This window comes from Dicentrarchus labrax, unplaced genomic scaffold, assembly GCF_905237075.1.
Source record: "Dicentrarchus labrax unplaced genomic scaffold, dlabrax2021, whole genome shotgun sequence".
Taxonomy (NCBI): domain Eukaryota; kingdom Metazoa; phylum Chordata; class Actinopteri; family Moronidae; genus Dicentrarchus; species Dicentrarchus labrax.
In genome coordinates this window covers 17,155,627-17,178,502 of record NW_026136715.1, presented here as the reverse complement: position 1 = coordinate 17,178,502, position 22,876 = coordinate 17,155,627, and the positions used below count along the sequence as shown (strand labels likewise).

The 22,876-nt window shown below is 43.8% G+C and overlaps 1 protein-coding gene across 6 annotated transcripts in view; it reads right to left on the bottom strand.

Annotated features, from left to right (window-relative positions):
* Positions 1 to 252: 252 nt before the first annotated feature.
* rerea (arginine-glutamic acid dipeptide (RE) repeats a) overlaps positions 253 to 22,876 on the bottom strand; it is a 124,964-nt gene continuing 102,340 nt past the window's right edge. For 4 of the 6 annotated variants that reach the window (XM_051424225.1, XM_051424227.1, XM_051424226.1 and 1 more), the window contains 12 exons: positions 19,110 to 19,190; positions 8,990 to 9,152; positions 8,772 to 8,864; positions 8,028 to 8,227; positions 7,599 to 7,760; positions 7,392 to 7,505; positions 5,919 to 7,297; positions 5,048 to 5,270; positions 4,228 to 4,948; positions 2,820 to 2,993; positions 2,529 to 2,709; positions 253 to 2,432 (listed from right to left, as the gene is read on the bottom strand). In XM_051424225.1, the coding sequence (XP_051280185.1) occupies positions 2,399 to 2,432; positions 2,529 to 2,709; positions 2,820 to 2,993; positions 4,228 to 4,948; positions 5,048 to 5,270; positions 5,919 to 7,297; positions 7,392 to 7,505; positions 7,599 to 7,760; positions 8,028 to 8,227; positions 8,772 to 8,864; positions 8,990 to 9,152; positions 19,110 to 19,190 (3,525 nt within the window). In that variant the 3' untranslated portion in view covers positions 253 to 2,398. The remainder of the gene's footprint in view (positions 2,433 to 2,528; positions 2,710 to 2,819; positions 2,994 to 4,227; positions 4,949 to 5,047; positions 5,271 to 5,918; positions 7,298 to 7,391; positions 7,506 to 7,598; positions 7,761 to 8,027; positions 8,228 to 8,771; positions 8,865 to 8,989; positions 9,153 to 19,109; positions 19,191 to 22,876) is intronic. The other 2 variants (XM_051424228.1, XM_051424231.1) reach the window with 1 other exon arrangement.

Sequence of the window (22,876 nt, the reverse complement as noted above, 5' to 3'; positions counted from 1 at the left end):
GTCCCTCTGCTCAGCTGGAGAATTACATTTCACAAATGTAAAAAACAGATGGAATTAACTGTTTTCTTTCGTTCTTTCTTTCTTTGCCGTTCAGCAAATGAGCAGTGAGTAATCAAAATTGTTTACCCTTGAAAGGATTATTGTCTCACGGCTGCTGGGATTTAGCAGCCTGCTTACAAACAACTGTTTACACAAACAAATAGACAGATTTCATTCACGTATCAGGAAGCACAAAACAGATCAAGTCAGATCTTGTGGTGTAACTTAGTCGTTTATTTTAATTCCACAAATTTTTCAAAAAAATTACAAAATACTCAAATGGAGAGAACACAGGACTCACAATTTTTCTTATTATTTCTACTTTTTGTTTACATTGTGTCATCCCATGGCGACTACTCATATATACAATAAGCTTCAAGATACCAGTATATATATAAATCTTAGCAGTCAGAATTTACATTCTGCTATTGCCGCTTTGAAACAAGAAGCTAAACCATTGACAACACTTAACATCAAAGGTTTTGGAGACACAAAAAGAGGGAGTAAAAGGCAAGGGAATCGTCAGGAAACGAGGCAAAGATGATGATGAGAAGCTCGTCGTCAGGAGAGAGACAGGAATTGGTGGGAGATGGCGAGACAGAGTGACAGGTTCTTGTAAGGGATTCAAAGACTGTTTTGGATTTTTAAAAAGGGGACATGAGTTTGATGATGACTGCAAGCGTTTAAATGTAAATTATAGTGCTCCATGGGTAGATATGGTCACTTTTAAATGCAAGTACAGTTTCTTCATTTGGTTAAAAGAAAAGAAAAGAAAAAAAAAAGCCACAGTTTTATTAATGTCCATGACAGTCAAACAGTCTTAGTGCATGGAACAAATGCAAAACTCATGTCATGGCTACAATAAAAAAAAAAAAACTATTTCAATAAACAAAAAGAAAAACTTGGGCTCATGTGCACTGGTATGACAGGTCAACACGACTTGTAACAGTCAGTGGCACAAACAAACACACCACTCCTGAGGCCCAGGAGGCTGTGTGTATCCCTAAGGAACCAAGGCATACGAAAACATCTTGAGGAAAACACACACACATTCACACACACTCGTCGACCCTCTATCTCCTGGTCGTCACGTGTCGGCAGGCCCCCCCCTCTAGTGTCACAGTGAACATTATTACAGCCTAGTTGGAGGATGACTCAGTCGGATATGAGCCCTGCAACAAACGTGGTTGACCGGACCAGGTAAAGAAAGGGGACACCACAACACAACTAGCACCGACACACAACCATTCACGCATTTAAAACAATCCTAAAGTCCTGTTAAGCTCCTGTTACAGTGAACAATTCAGGTCCCCATAATTTAAAAGAACCTCGAAGCAATTTTAACTCTTCTTCAGTTCAGCCAAATATGTTTCTGGTGTCCACATTTTTAAAATCATTATTAAAATCATTCTCTGTAAAAACAAAAAAATAATGAAGTATTACTCCATTTTGTAGACTTAAATACTGATTTTAAGCAAAAAGGATAAAACCAGGTGAGTGGAGCTCAAGGATACTCTCAGTGCAAATGTTTTTTTTTTCTTTTTAATCCATGTGTGCACTCCACAGAAGCTTCAGTGACTACTGTGTCACCTCTTCAAGTGTTTCAAATCATTAACTCAACACGTTGAGTTTACACATTCTGACAACCTCCTGTGTGTTAAAGGTGTGTGATGAATGGATGTGGGTGTGACAGTTTTTATGGTTTACATAGTGTATGTGGGACTAAATGTAACACAGTGATGTCAGAGGAACGTCACAACTGAACCACAACTCTCTCAGAAACTGCTCAAATAATGCCATGGTGCTCCCCTCTGAAACAAGGGATAATGCTTCAAAACAATTATATTGGAGGTTGAAACGACTTGGTTTGGAGTCCACACCTAGTAATAATAATAATTATAATAATAATTATATGTTTATATATACTATTTACAGACTCAAAAACGCCATGCTGTAGCTTTTCTTAAAATTATGAAAAACCTCCAACAATGTATTAAAATAAATGTTGAATTTAAGATAGCACTTGTTATTTTTCCATAAACGGCCTGACCGGTCTTGTCTTTTTTTCTTTTTGTTGATAAGCACAGTGTCTTGTTCTAGCACCTACAAAAAAACGTCAGGGAAGCTTGTCATGCAGGAGTCTTGAGGACGTTGTCACTACTGGCTATATACCAAAGAAAGTCAATGTCTTGAAAAAATAATAATTAAAAAAAAAAGTCTTTGACAGGAACAGAAACCAAATATCAGAGGAATTCTCAGACGATCCACTTGGCCTTTTCCGTTCTTCAAAACTGAATGTAACAACTCTGTAACAACTTCCCGTGTCCTGCACCTGTCAGTCGCTGCTTCCCTTGACTGGTTACAGCTGCTTGTCACTCTCCTTCTTCAGCCGGCTGAAACATAAACAACATCAACCATTAATACACAGACTCAACTGATCTAAATGGTTTTTTTTTTTTCAAATAAAATTTCTGCGTCTAATCTCTGACCTGTAGTAGTCCTCCTGGCCAGGCAGTGGTCCTCCGTGCATGTGATGGTGTCCGTGAAGCCACTGCTGCTCCATGGCCAGCCTCTGGAGCTCAGCTGACTGGGCATGCATGGCCTGCAGCTGGTGTGCTGCGGACATGGGTGGTGGCAAACCTCCTGGTAGATCCCGTGGGTAGGGGGTACCTGGAGGAGGCACAAGAAAAAGATTTGATCAGGCAATCTGGCAGAGTTCGGATTGATAGATTGGACGTGATATTACTGTTAATGAGAGATGATATTGGCAGAGAGCCTACCGAAGACTGGGTGGCGCAGCATCTCGTGTTCATGCGGCTGCTGGCCGAGGAGAGGGTTGGGGATGGCGCCGGGCGGGTAAGGGAAGCGGGCCAGGTGAGGTCCAGCTGCCAGGGGATCTACTGCCAGGGGGTGGCCCCCCGAACCTGGAGGACACACAAGACATTCACCACCACCTTCTGGGCGTCAGAGTCTTAGGTTCAGGGTACACTCATTACAAGATACTGTATCACAGACAGTGCATGCAACAGGCATTAGTGATACACAGCTTAATATAATGTTACTCCTCTCAAGGTTGACCAAAAGAGTGCAGGGACCACTTGACTATATTTATCAACTGTAGAGCATCTGCCGGCTCTATCAGAAACATAATGAGGATATAACACACCCATATGCAATCTCATATGTCAACTCTGTACATTACTACAGAGAGAATAAAATATGAGGTGGAGTTTCAGATCATGTGGTGAACAATTTAGAAGTACCATTAATTAAAGTCCCTTTTTCAGTCTTGACTGTGATGAGAGGAGTATTATAAGTGCATTTACAGAAAACTTGATTCATGTTATAGCACACTGATCCCCCCTGGTCTATATTAAATATATAAATAAAAGATAAGCTAATATTAACCTCCTGAAGAGTTCAATTTGATCAGTTCCTTATTCGTATATATAACTTGCTCATAACAAATCAGGTGACCCTAATTCTTACTTACATTATCATCTACTCTTAATTTTTTCCAACAAAGTTGAAAAGAACATCCTGTATATGCAGATGTATTCTTAACTAATTGTATCTAAAGACTTTCATACTGTTAAACAAAATGTTTTCATTATAAAACTTTGAAACAATGGTTTCATTAAGGAGTTTGTTAACAGTTTAAATAACAATTTGAATCCTAAAATGGCTAAATCTTGAATAGGTAACTAACCTGTGGAGTGCCACATGGTTCTATTCTGGGTCCTCTACTATTTCTGAAATATGTTAACAATTTACCAAAGTTTATAAAACACCCTTTTCTTATCTTTGTGCTGATAACACAGATCTCATCATCATACCATGTCAAAATATATAATTTCAAAATTACACAATAATCACAATATCACACAATAAAACATTCAAAAAAATAAGCTAAAATATGCATACATCACTTTACAAATGTGTTAAGAATAACTGTTTACAAAAGATCAATGTATCAAAAACATGCAGAATATGTCTGCTAAAGTATAACATTTTGGGCTACGCAACTGCGTTGGCCAAATAGTGAGCAATAACATAGATTTCCCTATTATATTTGAATATTATAATATAATTTATATAGCTGTAGTAATTTCATTTGATGTATTAAATAATTTTAATAGTGGCACAGAGACATTTACATGAATGTATACAAGCAGGGCTTTCTTTTACCTTGGTGAAGAGGATCTTGCTGGTGGAGGTGGAGATGGGAGTGAATATGTGAGTGCTGGTGGTGGTGCGGCGTGACATTGAACATCTGTAGACGGGCAATGGGGTCATTGGCAACTGTGGCCATCCTCTCAGCATGGAGTCTCTCTGCAGCCAACCTCTCTGGGTAGCTCATTTCTGGCCGCAGCTGGGGCCCAGCAAGGGCCAACCGCTCACGCTCTAATGGGTTCAGGCCGGGATGGAAGGCGGCGAAATGGTGAGGACCGGCCATGGGGGGCAACGTGATAGCCCCATGCCGGGCAAAGTGCTCCATGGGGTTTGTGGAAGGGTGGAGTGTGTCCATCTCTGGAGGCTTAACCTCAAAACCAGGTTTCATCCTTTCCCTCAGTTCCCTCTCACGGATCTCCCTCTCACGCATCTCCCGCTCTCGTAGCTCACGTTCCCGCATGGCCGGGTCAGCATTGTACAAGCTGGGCATGTGATAGGCCAGCAGGGGGTCTGCAGGGTTGAGGGACACAAAGAAGGGGTGGTTTCGATTGGTGGGGGACATGACGTGGGGTCGTGCGTACTCGCTGAGGGTGCGTAGGGCAGGCGTGTCGGGGCCAATGTAGGGAGGCACAGCTGCAATCGTAGTGGGGGGGCCGTCGTAGGGTGGACGCATGTGGGCAGGGCCAACCATCTGAGGTTCACTCATTCTTCCATCGTGAGAGGAACTGGAGGCTTTCTGTGGGAGAGGGGAGGAATGCTGTGTTTAGTAAGATTTTAAAGAAGAAGAAAAAATTAAGCACTGCCAAACAAAAGAGAGACAAACAAAACCACTCACCGCAGCTCGCTCTGCTTCCTTCTCTCGTTCCCGCTCTCTTTCTCGCTCTTTTTCCCTCTCCCTTTCTCTCTCCTTCTCTTCCCTTACTTTCTGTTCCGCTTCCCTCTTGGCTTTCTCCAGAGCTTCCTCTCGCTTCTTGGCCAGTTTAGATGAAGCCAGGGGAGTGAAGTAGAAATCTGTCCTTGCACACGAGTTGTAACCCCGGTCCAGGTGCTTGTAGAACCTGTGGTCATGGTAAAGAAGAAAACATTTACTCAGAAAAATGGTATGATGCTCCTGTTCATAAATTAATACTTGTTACAAACAGACAAAAGGCTAGAGCCATGATATTCATGTTTAATTTTGCATGTTGAATGGCAGGATAATGTCCCATCAGATGAAAAGACAGCTTGTATTCGCTTACACTGGTCCATTATTCAAAAGGAAATAAACTCCCTCGGCATTCACTTTTGCGGCTACACTGAGTATGTATTAAAATCATCATTGCTATTCATTGGCAGTCTGAGAGCCACTTAAACACAAGGCAACTACAAATACTCATATTCAGATGCCTCAGTTCACTCGCATCTCACTATAATTAATCTCCCTGCTCTCCATCCCCGATAATTCCTAGCCATCAGCCACTCAGAGCTCTGGGCTAATTGTGGCCTTGGATGGCTGTTTTGCTGAGGACATTCGATTTGTTGCGTACATCAAAGCCTGAAAATCTGAAGGCAGAGACTCTTTGTTGTTGGATGTGTTTCAGAGCTAATCAGCATCCCTAAGACACTAAGCAGCTCACCAGACTACTGATTAACAACAGCTCGTGCAGGTGTATGTTTTCTTCTTTTACAGATAGTGTTGAGGTAGAAATCGGTGCTTGTAGACATACCGTGCAGACTGGCTGGCATGACTGGGCGTATTGACGACAGTAGGCTCTGGGGAGGGGCTTCTCTGTGGGGGTGGAGGGCTCTCTGGTTCTTCTGTCTCGTCCAGAGGCTCCTCTTTGATGTGTACAGGCGGGAGTGCCGGGCCCGGGCCGGCACATGTGACCGAGGCAGGCAGTGGCATAGAGATAGAGGAGGATGGAGTGGAAGAAGATGCAGGCTGTATGCCAGGCATAGAGTTTGATGAGGATGGGGGAGGGCCAGTTGGAGGTAGAACTGTATTGAAAGGATGAGACGAAAATGTCGGCTGCGGTGGCCCGTTGGGATGTGAGGCTGCTGCGGAGGGTGGCAGAGGAGGAGCTGGAGGAGGTTGGTGACTGGATGAGGGTGGGAGGCTCTGGGACTGAGTGAGAACTGGAGGCTGGGCTGGGGGAGGCTGGAGCTGCTGCCCCTGAGGCATGAGCTGGAGGGGAGGTGGGTGTGCTGATGGAGGATGGTGGCTGGCTAAAGAGCTGAGGGGCTTGAGGGCAGGAGGTGGAGGCAGGTTTGAAGGCATCTGAGGGAATGGAGGCGCTGACACATGTGGTGGGTGTTTGTGGGACTGTGGGTTGGGTATCTGAGGGATGGGTGTTGTTGGCGGGGGCTTGATGTGAGGCATGGACATTGGGGCAGGGGGAAGGGGCTGTTCTCTGGGAGGCTGGCCTCCACTCTGAGCAGATGACTGGGACTGGGAAGGAGGCGTGTGTGGCCTCTGCTGTGATTGGCCAGGGAGTGGCAGGGGTGGGACCTGAGACTGACCCACAGGGAAGCCCTGAGGGGGCATTGAGTGAGGGTGAGGCATGTGTGAGGGGCCAGGCTGCAGCGGATGTGACATGGGAGGCATGGGCCCGTGATGCGAGCTCGGTAATGATTGAGGTGGGATTGGGGGGCCAGGGGGCGGAGCCTGAGTCATAGGTGAATGTGGAGAGGGAAGCCTTTGAGGGTGGAGGGACGATCCTGACTGGATAAGAGACATCGGGCTTGCCTGGGGCAAAGGCTGGGGAGGTAGAGAGGTGGAGGCCGCTGAGGGGGAGACCTGCGGGGCCAGTATGGGGGCTGAGGTTGTAGGCGGAGGGGGTGCCGAGGAGGTGGCTGAGGTGCCTGGCTGACACTGGATGACTGGAGGGTGCTGGCTCTGCAGGAGCTGCTGCTGCTGGGCAGACGAGTCTGAGTCGCTCTCATTGTCACGGGGGCTGGGGATGCTTGGGGAGGAGCTCCGGTTGTCCTGGTCAATGTCTTTTGGATCGCTACTGAGCTCCTCGTTGATGCTGCGCCCATCAGAGCTCTCGCCCTCGCCTTCCCCTTCCCCCTCGCATTCTGAGGGCGAGTCTGGCCGACTCAGCTCCTGAAGGATAGAAGAGAGAGAGGGATGAATATCATAAGACCAGGTCATTCCATTGAAACACAAACAAACAGCAAAACAAAGACCATAAACGCACTTGTGTCTTGGACTTTTTGGCGCTGGCCCTCTCGGGCTCCTCTGTGTCTGAGGCTCCCTTCTCTCGCTGCCGTTTGGCACTCTTCATAGGTGAAGGAGCCTCCTCTTTAATCTTCTGTGGAGCCAAAATAGCAGAACCATTAGGGTACATTTCACAGATATATGTGTATAGACGAACAATGCTTCAAGTGATCTGTGCTGTGTTTACCTTGCTGGGCTTCTTCATGGAGTCTGTCTTGCTGTCAGTGCTGTCAGTACTTGCTGCACTGGGTGAGGTACGACCGCTGGATCGCAAATCCTCGTTGGTAGGCGAGGCTCTGCCATCGGGACTGGCTGTCTGCTTCTTACGACCACTACGTAGCGTCGACATCTGTTAACAACAAACACAGTTAACATTAATTATGACTGATGTTATGGTTCCACACAATTTGGATAGAAGGAATTAAGATGACATATACCATACGTCCACACCAGATTTATGAAACAATGCATGTCACAGCTGTCCCTGTACTACTTGTATACAGATGAAGAGATTATTGCTTTGTAGTCTGGCTCTGCGTTACTCCGGGGATAACTCTGAGGCTACGGTTCCTGAAGGTGAAAATAGAGGGATGGGTGGAAAACAGTGTGTGCGTACCGAGCCTCGGTTCCGTCGGGTCCTCATGCTATGCTTCCCGCTGAGTCCATCCTCTTCCTCTTTGACAGGTTTGAACATAAATGGCGGCGGGTCCACAGGTTTCTCGATGGGGGGGAGCTCACCGTACTTCTTGAAGTGAATGCGGCAGTCTGTGCACAGCAAGATGTTCTCCCGGCCCCCGTGGTGCCAGTCCTTGGAGGCTGAGGAAAGCCATTTACAGTTGTGAAATAACACTCTCACAAGCGGTGAGAAGTACAAACATGCAGAAATGATCTCTGAACTACAGTAATACTGCAGAATTTAGAAAGTGTCCTTAAGTAACTTTATAGTTACATCTAATCTAATGCTATATTTTTTTTTTAATGAACGATCTGAAGCAAGGATAATGTACATTATCCGTATATATCCTCGGTTACATAATATATGTACATTTTGAGTAATGACTATATGGGTTAACACTATAAAGCCAGTTATTAGCCACCCTTGTTGTGATGGCAGATCAGATGGGAGCCTGGCACTGAGAGCCAGCTGTGTGGAAAGAGGGGAAGGATAATGAGGTGGAGAGAGTGAACGAGCTATGGGCTCATGTCTGATTTGATCAAATTAGTCCTGACATCTTATGATGCCCATCTGTCACACAGCGCTGTGTTGCACAGGCCCACACTGATCCTAATCAGGACAGGAATAGCCAAGCAAGTCCACATGAAGAGTGTGAGTTTCTGTAAATGGAACGCGGTGTCTTACTGGTAGTGAAACAGTGGCGGCAGGCGTAGCCCTTCAGCTCCTGTTCGCTGTCTTCACTGTCGAAGTCATCTTCACTGGCTGAGCTGAGGTCCACTGGAAGAGAGAGAGAGAGAGAGAAAAAAACAAAAAAACACTTCAAATACATTGCTCTAACACCAGAATATATCAGGTCATGTCCGCCCCCCTCCCCTGTCCCTGAAGCAGTCAAATATACGTACAGAACTCGCTTGAGGGTGGGCGTGAGGGAGTGTTGACAGGAGTTGAAGCGGTTCGTGTCTTGATGCGGCGGAAGACGGGCTGGCGGCGGTGTCTGCGGTGGGCTCGACAACTGGCTGCCTCGGGGGTCTTCTTCCAGTAGTAGTAGAAGGTAATTAGCTCTCCCTGAAATGACACACAAAACGAATGCTGTTAAAACGGGCAAATATATGAACGCAAACGTGTGCAGTAGTAATGAAGAGGAGGCATCACTTTTGACTGAATTAAAAGGAATCAGGGTCTATTTTTTAAAGTTGTTGAAAAATTGGAAAATAGTCACTGTGAAGTATCTGCAGTTAGGTTGAATATAATATGTGGAAAATACACATTAGCAGTCAGCACAGTATTTCACAGTGAAAAGGCCACGGAGTAGGTAAGTCCATGCCAGGATTTGTAGCTGGCTGGGTATGTTTGTGCTGCGGCCCTGTCTGTCCCAGGATTAGGCGAGGAGGCTCACTGAATGCAGGGATATTAGGATCAGTGCATTGGTGGCTGCCTGGGTGGCAGGAGCTTGAATGGGAACAAAAGAACATGTCAGGCAGAGCTTTGGCGCTACAAATAGGGAGTGAAATGGCTCCTCGCCCCTTCACTGGAAGAGTCAATTGAACTTTAATCAAACATTCGGAGGGGCGCGCTTGCCAGTGAGCGAGGCGGATAAATCCACTGTACAAAAGGCCGCCAGGAAATCAATACCCAACTGAAACATTAACACATGCAATCATGGATCAGAAAGCACTTTGCTGAGGCAGCCTGTGCATATTAACTGCTGCTTTCCGGCCACACTCATAATACACAAGCCTTGAAAATTGGCGACAGGAGTCACAGACAATTATGCAGTTTCCTGTGGGGCTTTGCCCTTTTCCTCCTCACCATGAACTCTTGTCAGTGGTCTTCCACTGGCTCTATAACAAATTCATGAAGGTGTGGTGTGATTGTTGGGTGAGCAGTAAGTCACCTGTAATCTTTAAAGCCCAGAGGGCACCCATCTACTGTTTGAGGTCTGTTAAACTGCTGTTCAACAAAGCTCCCAGAGTTTAATGGCTATCGATTGTTGTTCTTCTCCGCTTCAGCTGAAAACTTGACATAAATTAGTCAGTGCATTGCTCTCTAAAATGCATTAACAGCTTTTCAGCAACAGCTTAACATCTTCTATCAAAACATACCAAAACAAACAATGGCAGGAAAAGATTTGATAAAATGGTGGATTTTTTTCTTCTCATTCAACTCTATTTTAGCAATGAGAGAAAATAACATTGTTACAAAGCCAACAATATAAATAGGCTGGTGTTAATGGAAACATAAAGGTAACTGCAGCTTTAATTTGTTATCTCATGAAATACAAAACTACTTGAGGCTAGTTGGTTTTCTTTTTGTTTGCTGTGAGAAAACATGGGCCAGTGTTTTATCGCTTCAACAAATCGTGTGAGTATCTGACATTAAGTCTCTCTCAATCACTGCTTTGATTGGCAGAAAATGTTCGACTCAGTGGGCTCAGGCCCGTTTAATAAGATATCCCTTCATGTAGCTCTTAGGGGAAATTCATATCTACCAGTGGCTGTAGGACTTCGTGTTATCAGGCAAAGCAGTGCTGGGAACATTTACCGAGGGTGTCTGAGCTCAATGAAACCTTCTCAAATTTCAGGGTAAATTAAGGTGCTGCGCTGTGTTATGGCAAAGCCATTTCTCCGGCATAGAATTGTCCCAAGCCCTGCAGCTTGACTAGGTTTTTTTTTTTAGACCTCAAGACTGCAGCAGATGAGCACATCTGGAGTCCTGGGAACGATTCCACATGTAGATGCTAAGCAGAGACAAATGAGAAGGGCTCCTTTAAAATACAAAAAACAGTTGGATAAAGAAGGAAAAATTAACCTTCTACATGTGGAACATTTACAGAGCTTCAAATAACCCTGAAAACATTGTTTGTCAATGTTCATGCCAAGAAAGAGCAGTTAATGGTTGTTATATCACCAAAAAAAGCTCCATTGTGTTTCCATGTGTTTGTGCATCTATTTTAGTCTGCTAACAGAACTTTCTAGTTGTTTCCTGTGCGCCTCCCTCTTCAGCCTGGCCGGCCAGTTGGGAGGGCAGGGCGCAGGTGCTAACTGAGGGAAGGCAGGCGTCCTGATGTGAAATCTAATTGAAATGTGCAGATCAAAAGTGTCGAGTGGTGCCGAGCGCTGGCTTTGCTCTGTGCTTAATGACTGTTCTCAGCAGTACCTCTCTGCCTCCTCGCTGCAGGCTGACAACCACACGGCCTCAACAACAGCTTGGCAGACCCGGAGAAAGGTCACCCTGCCTCTCCATCACTTACACTGTGTCAAGTACCATTACATTAGGCAGGGGCTAATGAAAACATTAACTTGGGCTTTTGAATGGGAATTAACAGGTGCGCTGATGAGCTGGATGTGAATGAAAAGGGGAAAACAAAAGAAGCAGCTTAACATATTCAGTGTAAATCTGTTGAGTTGAAAAGTTACGGCTCTCGGCCTCCATTAAAAATGTATCCAGCAAAAAACCTTTAGTCATGTTTGTTATACAGTTTGCTTTTACAGTTCATGAATATTAACTTTGCATACAGTCATGTTGACAAAGCAAAGACGGATGTCTGCAACACATCACAGACAAGACTTTCAACGTATACTGGCGTTACATATGGTGTCTGGGAGCGACGTGCAGTTGAAGATGAACATGGCATTCCTGTGGTTGAGAGGGGCTTTGTGCTGTAAACTAGTGTGAAAGGCAGACTGACAGATTACCTCTCAGTCTGCCTGTGAGTCAAGTTTGGTTCCCCTGAAGCCCCATATGTCCGATCCCTCACACTGTGTACTTTTTTTCTATCAGAGTCACTTTGTCACGCTGCCATATGCCCACAGTAACACTTTCATTACCTTGTGTTCCTTCCCCGTGATCGGGTGTTTAGCCAGCGAGTTTGTGTGTGCTTACGGAGGCTTCCGAGAAAAGTTGCCATTTCTTCATAAAAAGACGACGACAGTAAAGCAGAAACAAATCCATGAACCTGTCTCTAAAACAGTTCACCAGTAAAAATTCATGGAAATACTTGAAATAGAAATCTAGATTGGCCCTGGCCTCCGCACCATAATTTTCCCCCAGTCCACTAAATCACTGCAGAGCGGTACAGAGTGTGCTGCCGCTCGGCAGAACATGAGATAGTGACAACATAAGCTCTGTATTATAAGGCCTTTTAGACTGCTTCCATCTGCAGGAGCTTTCTGGCCGGTGGATTATCCGACAAGGAAAGGGCTTACCCTCCTAACACGACACTCAGGGCTTCCATCCCGGTTATTGCCACTTAAAATGGTCGTCAACATACAAGTATGTATGTGTGAAATGCATGTGGAGTTCAAGATTATGTACAGCAATGTTTTCTTCGATACTCCAACCCTGAGAAACTGATATTCATCCATTGTGCCATGATTTTTACTCTTCCTCATTTCATTGTAATTAATATAAATTAGTTAAATTACAAAAAAGTCATCTGTGCTCTTTAGATAGTATAAGTCCAGAGCTGGTACATAAATACACTGTTTTTATATCTTAACAGTATATCATTATATAATACAGAGATATTTAAAATTAATATGTAAAATATATAAAGAGATATGCATTTATTTTGAAGTCAAAAGGTGATAGAGGAAAATGTAGCCTCAGTCTCTACATGGTAGCAATTTTATGTGTTGAAATTCATAAAAATAATTCCTGATGTTCTCATATTCACTTTTGTACTCAGTCACTGTGTTTTAAACCGTTTTTATGTTCCTCTTTGTAAAGGTTAGGTTGAATAAGGTTAACCATGAAACCACAGTAGACTACAGTATAACTGCAGGTGGGAGTGCGGGTTGAGGGTGAGTGGCAGTGCAGAATCCTCCTCTGAGCTCGGTGGTCCTGTGTGCGCAAGCAGGGCTGAGGGCGAGGGCTAAACTCATGTATTTACACCCTCATCCCCTCTCAGGCCCAGGCCTGAACAGATGGTTTCTGTTTTTCCTGGCAGATTTGTGACAGAGCCACAAAAGGCCCCTGCTTTGACATGAAGCCAAACGGTTAAGGCCGTTATTGGCAAGAGCAGGGGAAGGAGGAGAGAACAGGGGAGAGCTGAGGAGGAGGGGGAGGGCCGAGTGTGGAGGAGAGCCGAGAGGGAGGAATAAAGAGCCAGCAGAGGATAACAATGGACAATCAACATTCAGCCCAACCACAACCCAACCTAAAAATCTCTCACCAAATAAAAACCTAAGCTAAAAACTTAGAGCAGTGTAGCAGCAGCTGTGAGAGCGGAGCAAGCAGGGAGCATGTGATTTCTGGGTTCTGGTGGCTGATAGTGAGTTGTGTAAACATCCATTAGTGCAGCGTGAACCTGTGCTCCTCCTGCTTCCTCCACAGTCTGCAGCCGGAGGAGGTAGGATTGCTTCCTGATTCATTTCAGTGAGGTGAAGGGGGGATGTATTTCCCTGCTCTAAATCAAACCAGGGTTTAATTATGTATGTGCTCGACCCCTGGACTTGGTATTCTTCATCGTCCATGACAGGTTGCGCAGTGTATCGTTTCAGTGAGTGGTGCTTGACTTTTCTGTCATCCTCACGCGGACTGTAACTGTAGGGGGTAACTTTGTAAACGCTTATGCGGTTAAGCAGGTCAGAAGCATACTTGTGATGCCTACAGGGCCATTTAACATGTTCTTCTGTAGAAAAAGTGCATATTTACTTATCTGGAGTTTCTAAACAGCATTCCTATTAAAGTATCTGTGATCCTTAAAGGATACAGATGACATAAAAATATTGCTCTAAAACTCAAGCTCACTAAATGGGACTAGCTTGTCACAGTTAGCAAGTTAGAAGCTGGTCTTTGAATAAATTACTGCTAATTAAACAACATAAACACTAATATAAGAATATTCCTGCAGCAAGTTTAATCAAATCTAAAATATTGTGGCCTATAAATAAAATCAAAGTTGCTGTTTAATTTAACTTTTATTGCCAAAGCTGCACAATTCACCTCAGAGCCTTTGTGAAATAAAATCCAGGGGACAAATATTGTCAAATATTCAAGGTATCAGCCACATGTATGCAAGTGGATTCAGAAATAGCCCTGCAGCACGCTGACGCCTCGAAGCCCATCGGCAGATAGCGGCGACTGAATAGTAAAAGGACCTTGGCTAGTGGAGCAGAGTGTATGTGAAAGGCGGTTAAATAGACAGCCATTCCCTGCTGCGCTGAGCCTTTCTGCCGGAGAATGACTGAATAAGCTCTGCTTTCACAGGTCAGGGATGCACATGCTGAAGAATCAGCACTCGTGTTTTTCCTGCTGTAAGCGCTTTTGCCAATGAAAGCAGATTGGGTGGCAACAGTGCCTTTTTGCTAGAGGGTCGATCCTGCGTTTTCTGCTGATAAGATAGTCCCCCAAAACCACAACATGAAGCCTACCAAAGAACTCAATTACACAGGGTGCTCCGGCTCCTCGTGCTCAATCTATTAGGCTGAAAAAAGATTTTGCCTACAGTCCACCATGCTAAATCGCCTGTGGTCTTCTGAAAGAACATCAATACAAGCTGGTTGAGCTTCCATCAGCTGACAGCGATTTCAATGCCTAAACAAGTTATATCACTTACCAAACACGAAAGCTGTTCTGTCACACTACTGACAGCTGCTGCCAACTGGACCAGGCCCCTGTAGTTTGTAGCTGGTTTAATTAGTGTTTGAACCAAAGTATTTATAATCACAGTCATCCCCAAGGTTCTGGCTGCTGAGCTAAGGACATGGCAATGAATTCAATTTGACGTTTGTACAGATTGTACCAGGGCAAACATCTGCTGTGAGGTTGTGTTGAGAACACTGTCCTCCTGTTGGCCATCCTGTAAATGACAGGGCCTGGGGGGGGCTGAGTGCTCTCTTTTCTCTGAGAGAACAAGATGCTGCAAGAACCGCTCAGCACATCACCTTCTGCTTGATCTGAGTCCCGACACAAACAAGACAGCCTTTTAAAAATCAGACATACTCAGGTCGCCCACATGCCCTGAAAATTTTAACATGCTCTGCAGTCACAGTGACTTCTGTGCCCTGTGCTGTTCGGTCACAATCAAATGAAGACAGCGGTATTACTGAAAATTATATATTTTTCAAATAACTGCTATCACTTGTCCAGCTGTTGGAACCAATGATTCTGAGTACACTTGTTTGACTTGTGACGTTAACACGAACCAAATACACAGTCTGGCTTCACCTGTGTTAGCTTTCCTAACACACTGCCGCACCACCTTTCTGACTTCTCCACCTCCATGCCAAAACAAAGCGGGAACCCGCAGCATAAAAATGTCTCTACGAATCAGTTTAATGTTTTATTCTTTTTTTCCTGTCCTGTAGGTTTCCACGGATTGCAGCAGACTGTTTTAGTAAAACTGTATTATGGTATTATATTACTACATACATGTTTTATGTATCTTAATTCTCAAAATTATTTTTTACAAAATGTCACCAAAATACAATTAGTTCACTGTGTCGGTGCTAATGCTAATTCTGCACGGATATATGAACATAATGTGTGAACTTTAATATTTAAATGTTGGATAAAGGCGAGCAGTCACAAGAATATTAAAAACAGGATGCAGGAATGGGGGCATGAGGGAAAACCAAACTGATACATACACACATACTCAAATTGTTTTACAGTGCCTCATTTAGTTCATTAGATTATGGTTGCTCTTTGTACTATTGTGAAATATATTTATGACCTAGAAATACATAAAACGATGATAGGTGAGAAAGTAAATCAATTACTTGTATTTTAAGGCAATTTCAATTTCTCATAGGACACAAAAATACATGCATATTTTACTTTGTGCCTTCACCGCAGGAAAGGGAAACTGGTGACTGAACACTGAAAATAGCCTCGTCCCTAAAATAGTCAAAGTCCAGTTATGTTAATATGCCCTTATTTGCACATTAATCTCTCTACAACATTAGTAAGTTAACCACTGCCCTGTTTTTCCACCAATGAAATGGTCTGGACTCAGTCATGTACGGAAATAAGCCGAAATATAAGCATCCTAATTTGATCTAATTTTCAACTGTCAATTTCTCTGTTTGGCTGTGCAGCAAACAGATCTGTGGTTGATACAAAGCTGTTCAGCAAATACCGTCTGTTGATATCCCTTAAAACCACATTTTTATGAAAACCCCGTCGAGTGAAAATATCAGGCGCAGAGTTATCTGTAATCTGCCATTTCAGCATATTTAGCTGTTTAAACACTGGAAGCAGCAAGCTCATGTTCCATGACGTCCTTTCTGGAGTGAAGAAAATGGTGGCAGCAAAGCCAGTTGCAGACGGTCAGACGACACACCCACTTCCCCCTCTGGGCCTTTATGTGACTTTATATAAAGCATTCCTGAGTGTTAGTCAGGCCTGGTGTGTTTACACAGCGCTGGGTGCTTACCCTTGGCACTGGCAGTTTGAGCCGAGCTGGCGCTTCAGGGGCAGCACGGCTAATAGGGGCTAGCGGGAGGAACAGTGAGGGGCAGACACACTGTACTGGACCTCTGGACCCAAGGGCTTTATGCCCTGCACTCCGATTTCAACAACAGCAGTCCGGGCCAGGACTTCAGACAGGGACATGCTAACATCCGCAACATACTTATTTTTCGATAGCTCGAAGTGAAATAACAGAAATATGTGCCTGTGGTTTCCCCAGTTCTAAAATATCTGGAGATGTTGTTGTGCTTGTGTTCCTGATATAGGATTTTGAAATGAGCAGGTAGAAAATAAGTGGAGCTTTCCTCTGGGTATTGACTAGCACTCGCTCAGATCAGTCTTACAGCACAAAAGCAAGTTCAATCATAAGCAAAGAGTTTGTTTGTTTCCCCCCAGTGCGACAACCTGTCTTTTCAGCGTCTATATTGAGCCCCAACCTTTCCCCCTTCTCCTCCGGTCACTGCTACCTTCCTTTTGCTCTCCCAGTCATTTTCTCCTCTTTTCATATGTTTAAAGGGCAGTTTATTTTCCATTTGCAGGGGAAAAATTAATCTGTCTCTGCTCTGTGGTGGTGGCAGGCCTAGATCCTGGAGGAGGTCTATTACCTTCCGTGCCAAGTAGACTCCCCCTCCAGGTTGAATTACATTAATACCTCCTTTATAGCCAATCAACTGGACTAGTCATATATTTCAAAACCAGTAAAGATAATTGAAGAAACCTCTGTGAGGAAAGTGTATTCACACACTTTAATCTCTTATTCAAGGGGTTCAAATTGGTTTTGAGGAATAAAAAATGCTGCATAAAGGAGGTGACACACTAAAGAGTTCTTGAGTAAAAATATTACATGATGTGTAGGGAAGGGGGGGGTTGTTTGAGAAGCGGGCCTGACATATCCTCAGCTCACAGCAAACGAGGAAATGAAGTGGCGAGAAGTATGACAAACACCTTTGATTTTCCTTTGATGTCTGTGTCAGCAGTGCTTCGGCACACTTCCAGCATGAGCAGCCTCACAGAAACAGCAAGGTCTGCACTGCTTTGTGAATCAAAATGCAGATTTAGGAATAATCTAACCGCTAAGTCAGACTTTGAAGCAACGTGTTCATGTACAACATGTTCCCTTTATTGCCAATTACAGCCAACAAAAAACAAAAACTTCTTCAAGCTTCTTCACTGTGCAGATATACAAAACAAAAACTGTAGTAAGCTGCTGGGAGCTTAACAGCACAAACTGTGTGGTTGCTATGCTTTGTTTTCTACATAATGATCACCTTTAATAAGGTTAACTGTTAATCATTGTCAGACCTGGGTTTCACTCATGTAACAAGTCACACAGTTGTTCAGTGCTGATTAACACACTGACGCGTGCGCACTCACACACAGGCTCTGACAAGAGGAACATGCTTCTGCTAGTGTACATAAATAACACAATTACAAGAGTTCCTGAAATCTTTCTCTTTGTCTCCGTTGATCAATGTTTTCGTAAGTGACTGACAAACCTTAAAACCACTAAGAAAGAATAATAATAATAATAATAATAATAATACAGACACATTATAATTTAATCCTTAAAATGGGTAAAGGCATAATAATCTGTGTCCCAAAGGTAAACAGAAAAAAATATAAATCTGGAACCTACTGTTACTCTCAAGTTGAATACAGGGACTCACAAAATAGTTAGTAATATTTTCTGATGATGCTAAAGGTTTGTTTACATCAGTGATGTTAGCAAACAAAGGAGCATATATTATCAGCTATAATCATTTGAGAAAGAAACACACAAAACCCCAATTGTACATCTTTAATTGAAAATATTTATGCATGAATATATCTAATTTATATGCTAAAAATAATTCATTTGGGCCTTTAAAGAAAGAAAGTACTAAGCACTATAATCTCAGTTGTGTCTTTTGCCTATAGTTCAACCTCAATTATCCACTTTCAGACACAAATATAATTTAGGTCCTTTTAAAATCACAGCTATCAGTGATTTCACGTTGTGTAAAAAGGCTCCCATTGTAACCTACTTTTTAATTCTCATGGAAGCATTTTATAGTTCACTACAGTTAATGTCGGGTGAACGCGTAACAAAAGCAAAACACAAACTCAGGTGCTGCTATAACACTTGAACACAAACAAGAGGTAAAGAGGGCGGCTCCTCAGACCTGAGATGTGCTATAAACACAGCGGCTCAGATCACATCTGCACAACTTGTTTACTACTTGCTAACAGAGGGTGCTAATTAATGTTCAGCGTGTAACTTGTAAGTGTACCTGTCTGTAAAGTACATTAAGTCTTTTCTCTTCTCGGGTATAACAAGTTGTTGTTTTGTTTTTTTTCTCCCCAGACAGCCTGAAGGAAGATCTGACAATACTGCAGCACAGTTGTTGGCAGGCAGCACTTACTTCTTATCAATAAGGCCTCTGGTTAAAAACCAGCCATGCTCAAAATATCACACTAAAAATGTTTTACTGCTCAAGCTTTCCATTAGTTACAAGCAAACCACATGTACCCCATTTTATATGTTTCAGTGCAATAAAACAAATGACACACACACACACACACACAGTGAAAAAGTTCAACAGTACAGAAAGAAATAACTCCTCTTACCGTTTCTTTGTTGGGCAGCAGCTCTTTCCGGATCCTGAAGAAGTTTTTGCCGAACTGTCTCAACCCTTTAATGAAGCGCTTCTGCAATTTTTCACAGAGGAACAAACAGACAGAGAGAGAGAGAGAGAGAAAAAAATACCAGTTACTATCTGTGAAGTCAGCTAAACTGCGACCGCATAAAGTTACAGGCTAGCACCATGACAAAAAACATTGTTTTCATTTCGCTAGTCTGTGGTTGCAGAGGTTTGATGTGTATCTAGAAACCTCTGTAGCCGTTTAAACTCCGGAGAAAACACAGCCATGTCAGGGCAAAACGAGAGAGGAAATGACAAGTAAGGCAGGGAGAGACGCTGAGATTAAGCTCGCCTTTTCATGTGCAGAGAAAATACAGTTTTATAAAACATAATCTAATATAAAAACATACACAATGCTATACATGTTGGACATATTGTTAATCACATGAGTGAAAAGTTTAAAGTCAAAGCCTAAACTTAAGAGTTGAAAAGAAAGCAAAATGCCTCACTGTTCACGGTGGACAGTTTCTATTTCTATCAGCACATTTTGCCAATTTTAAAAGCCCAGAAAACAATGTAAAATTGAGGAATACAGCCTTACATGAGTGAAAAGAAATGAACGGCCTGATGACAGAAATTGCTACTTCATAACAGCGTATTTAATCTGACATGAAAACTGAATTTAGACACACCACCTCACCTCAATGAGCTCAAAAACACCAGAAACAAATAAATGCAAAAAAGCTGAACAACACCAAATTCATTTCTTCTCCTTTAAGAGCCTGAGACTGCAAGCCATAAAAAGCGGAGGCTGAAAACATTCATAACCAGCGAAGCAGACAACCAACAGATTTACTTTCTTGTTCCAGAGGCGAGCCCCGCTCCTCAGTGATCTCAGCCAACCGTTTCCACAAAGTAACTCCAGCAAAAAGCAGGGAAAAGTCCTCAGGGAGCACGGCACAAATCTCTAACGTCCAGCCACAGGTAAAGGAAAAATTAGGGGGCAAATCCACAACGTCTCCGACGGTACACTGCTTTTTTTTCCTCTTTTTTTACAAGCAAGAAATAGCTTGTCACTCTCTGCTCTTCCACTACAAAGGGGAAGGCTTTACATGTGATCTTTCTGCAAGAGAGCCTCTGGTTCGCAGCAGGCTGGAAAACCTGGAGTGGAGTCCTGTGTTTCACGTTGGTGTTGGGAGCAGCGCTCATTTCAGCCTGTTCTTGATCCGCTAACACGGCACAAGCAGGCTTCATGTCTCCCCCACACAGGAAAAGCCAGGCCACTGATTGTTATTAAAACTACACCGAAGCTGGCAGTTTTATTGAAACAGAAACTACAGCAGTCCTTTAAATGCGTTCAGAGCTTGGGTTGAGCACAGAGGCACAAACTCAACAAGCTGCCAGCCTGAGAGGGGAGGCAGGCTGATACAATTTGTGAGGAGAAAGGTCTTGGACATGGTGGAAGGAGACAAGTGAGAAGGAAAACCAGACATGGAGTCTCTCCTGAGTGTCAGGAGTCCATTTTTCCATGCCATGTACAGTACATTATGTAACCACAGATTGTTTACATACCCAGCTTTGGTGGGGAACAAAAGCCTAATTTACAGAAGTAACACAGCCAGCTGCAAAACACAACAGTCTTTCAGGAGGGAAAAATTACAGGCGAGAAAGACAGACCTATCTCAACAAAAGGAATGAATGACTGTATTTATCTCTATTATGCAAACAAACTCAATATTCTGGAGTTTTAGAGTTTAACTGTGTAATTGTGAATAGCAAAATATAAAAGTATATGTCTCAGTTAGACCAGACTAAACAATCAAACATAAGAGGCCTGATCAAAAGCAGGATGAAAAAGAGCCGACAGCTGAACTAAAAGCCTCTTCTATCAGTGACATGAGACAGCAGTTAATTTGCATTAATCACACTGAAGGTGTAACGGTTGATTAGCCAGTAGATGGAGCCGTCTCCAACACAAGCGCTCCCCCACATCCGACACCCATCTCCAACCACTCAAGGGGTTAAGAGCAGATTACCATTTGGACTGTCAGTCAAACTTCCACAGAGCTACATATAACCAGTGGAACGCCACTGCAGAGGAGCAACAGTACAGGGCTTGTTTGGTCTGCGATGACAAAACTAAGTAAATATCCCTCTGAAATATTAGCTTCAAGAATGTTTGCACAGATATTTAAATAATCCTGAAGGAGTTACTCCTGAGGAAGAGTTAGGATAAATACCAGTGAGGTGTTTAATGTCTCTTTAGCAGTAAGGTGAGAGATTCTGATCAATTACATTTATTCATTTGGGAGAAGCTTCTGTTCAAAGTGAATAAGAATAAGTACCATAACACTCCCACCTGAAGTGTCATGTGGCTGCAGGTGTATGAAGTAACATATCAGTGCACAGCAACGGACAATTTGTAGAGAGAGAAAGAGCATATTACGGCGTAAGTACTCTTGGAAGACACCGGTCTTAAACAGATTTTTGAAGACGGAGAGGGATTCTGCTGACTGAATTGAGTTTGTTTACCCGTTCCACCACCAAGGGACCGTACATGAGAAGAGTTTGGATTGAGATTTCCTGCCTTGCATTGAATGTAGGACTAGTCCACAATCACTTCTGCCCATGCAGCTTGTGTGTCTGTCCTAATTATGTCACCTTAATTATGTTCCCCAACTGTACTATTTACACAGTCTGTCCGTCCATCTTCATAGAGGAGCTGTGTGCACACTCGCTCTCTCTCCTCTCCCCCGCTTCCCTCCTCCCTTCCGTTTTCTTTCCCTCGCTGGCTCCTTCCACCCTCCCTCCCTCCCTTCACGTCGGCTCCAGTTTAAGGCTCCATTTCAGCTGCCTGGGCTCACTGCTCTCCAGCCCAGCTAATAAATCATCCGCCAATCTGCTCCCTGAATCGCTCTGCCCCTGCTCTGATTGCTCCAGCCCTCCGTTGCTAGGCAACACAGCAGCGGAGGAGGGGCTGAGAGAGCTAAAGCGAGCAAGCAAGCGAGAGAGCAAGAGGAGGAGGAGGGGGTTAGCTGGGTGGAAGCGCTACCAAATGGCCATCCGCTGTGCAGAAACAACAGGCTTCTCTCTCTGAGCGTGTTCCAGAGAGCTGGCGCTTTTCACCCGCCCCAAGTTTCCCCCTCGGAGGCTAACAGAGCACTATTGTGAGGTTGGAGAGGAGACATATAAAAGGAGGAGGAGAACGAGAAAAAATTATTCAGTAGGCCATTGTTGTGTGTGCGCACTTCCTGCTTGAGAGTTGATTGTTGGGAGTTGTAAAACTGGTTAAGATAATGCGGACATATACACAAAGATGGTATCACGATGACAAACAGAGTGGAACATAATTCCTGCTAAATGTCATTCCGCGAAAACACTGACGCAAGACCGTCCAACAGCAAACAAAGCCACTTTCACTCAATATGGAGTCATTATACTTGACTCGTTGTTAAAAGCTGACCTTTCAAAGCCTGCTGTGTATAAACCCGGAGGGCCGAGGACAGCCAGTCCGCCAGCCAAAACCAAAGGGTAAAAACACTGCCGTCTGTTATGAAATATCTGCTAGTAATAAGATTGGCCACGGTGTACTGAGAGGAAATCACAACATGCTTGAAGAAGAGAGGGGGAGACCACATTGACAGACACTAGACTACCCACATCCTCTTTGCACCGACACTGAGCATAAAGATAACAATCTATGTTTAGATATGCAAAAATGTATGTGGATGTTAAAGGACATATACACTTTGA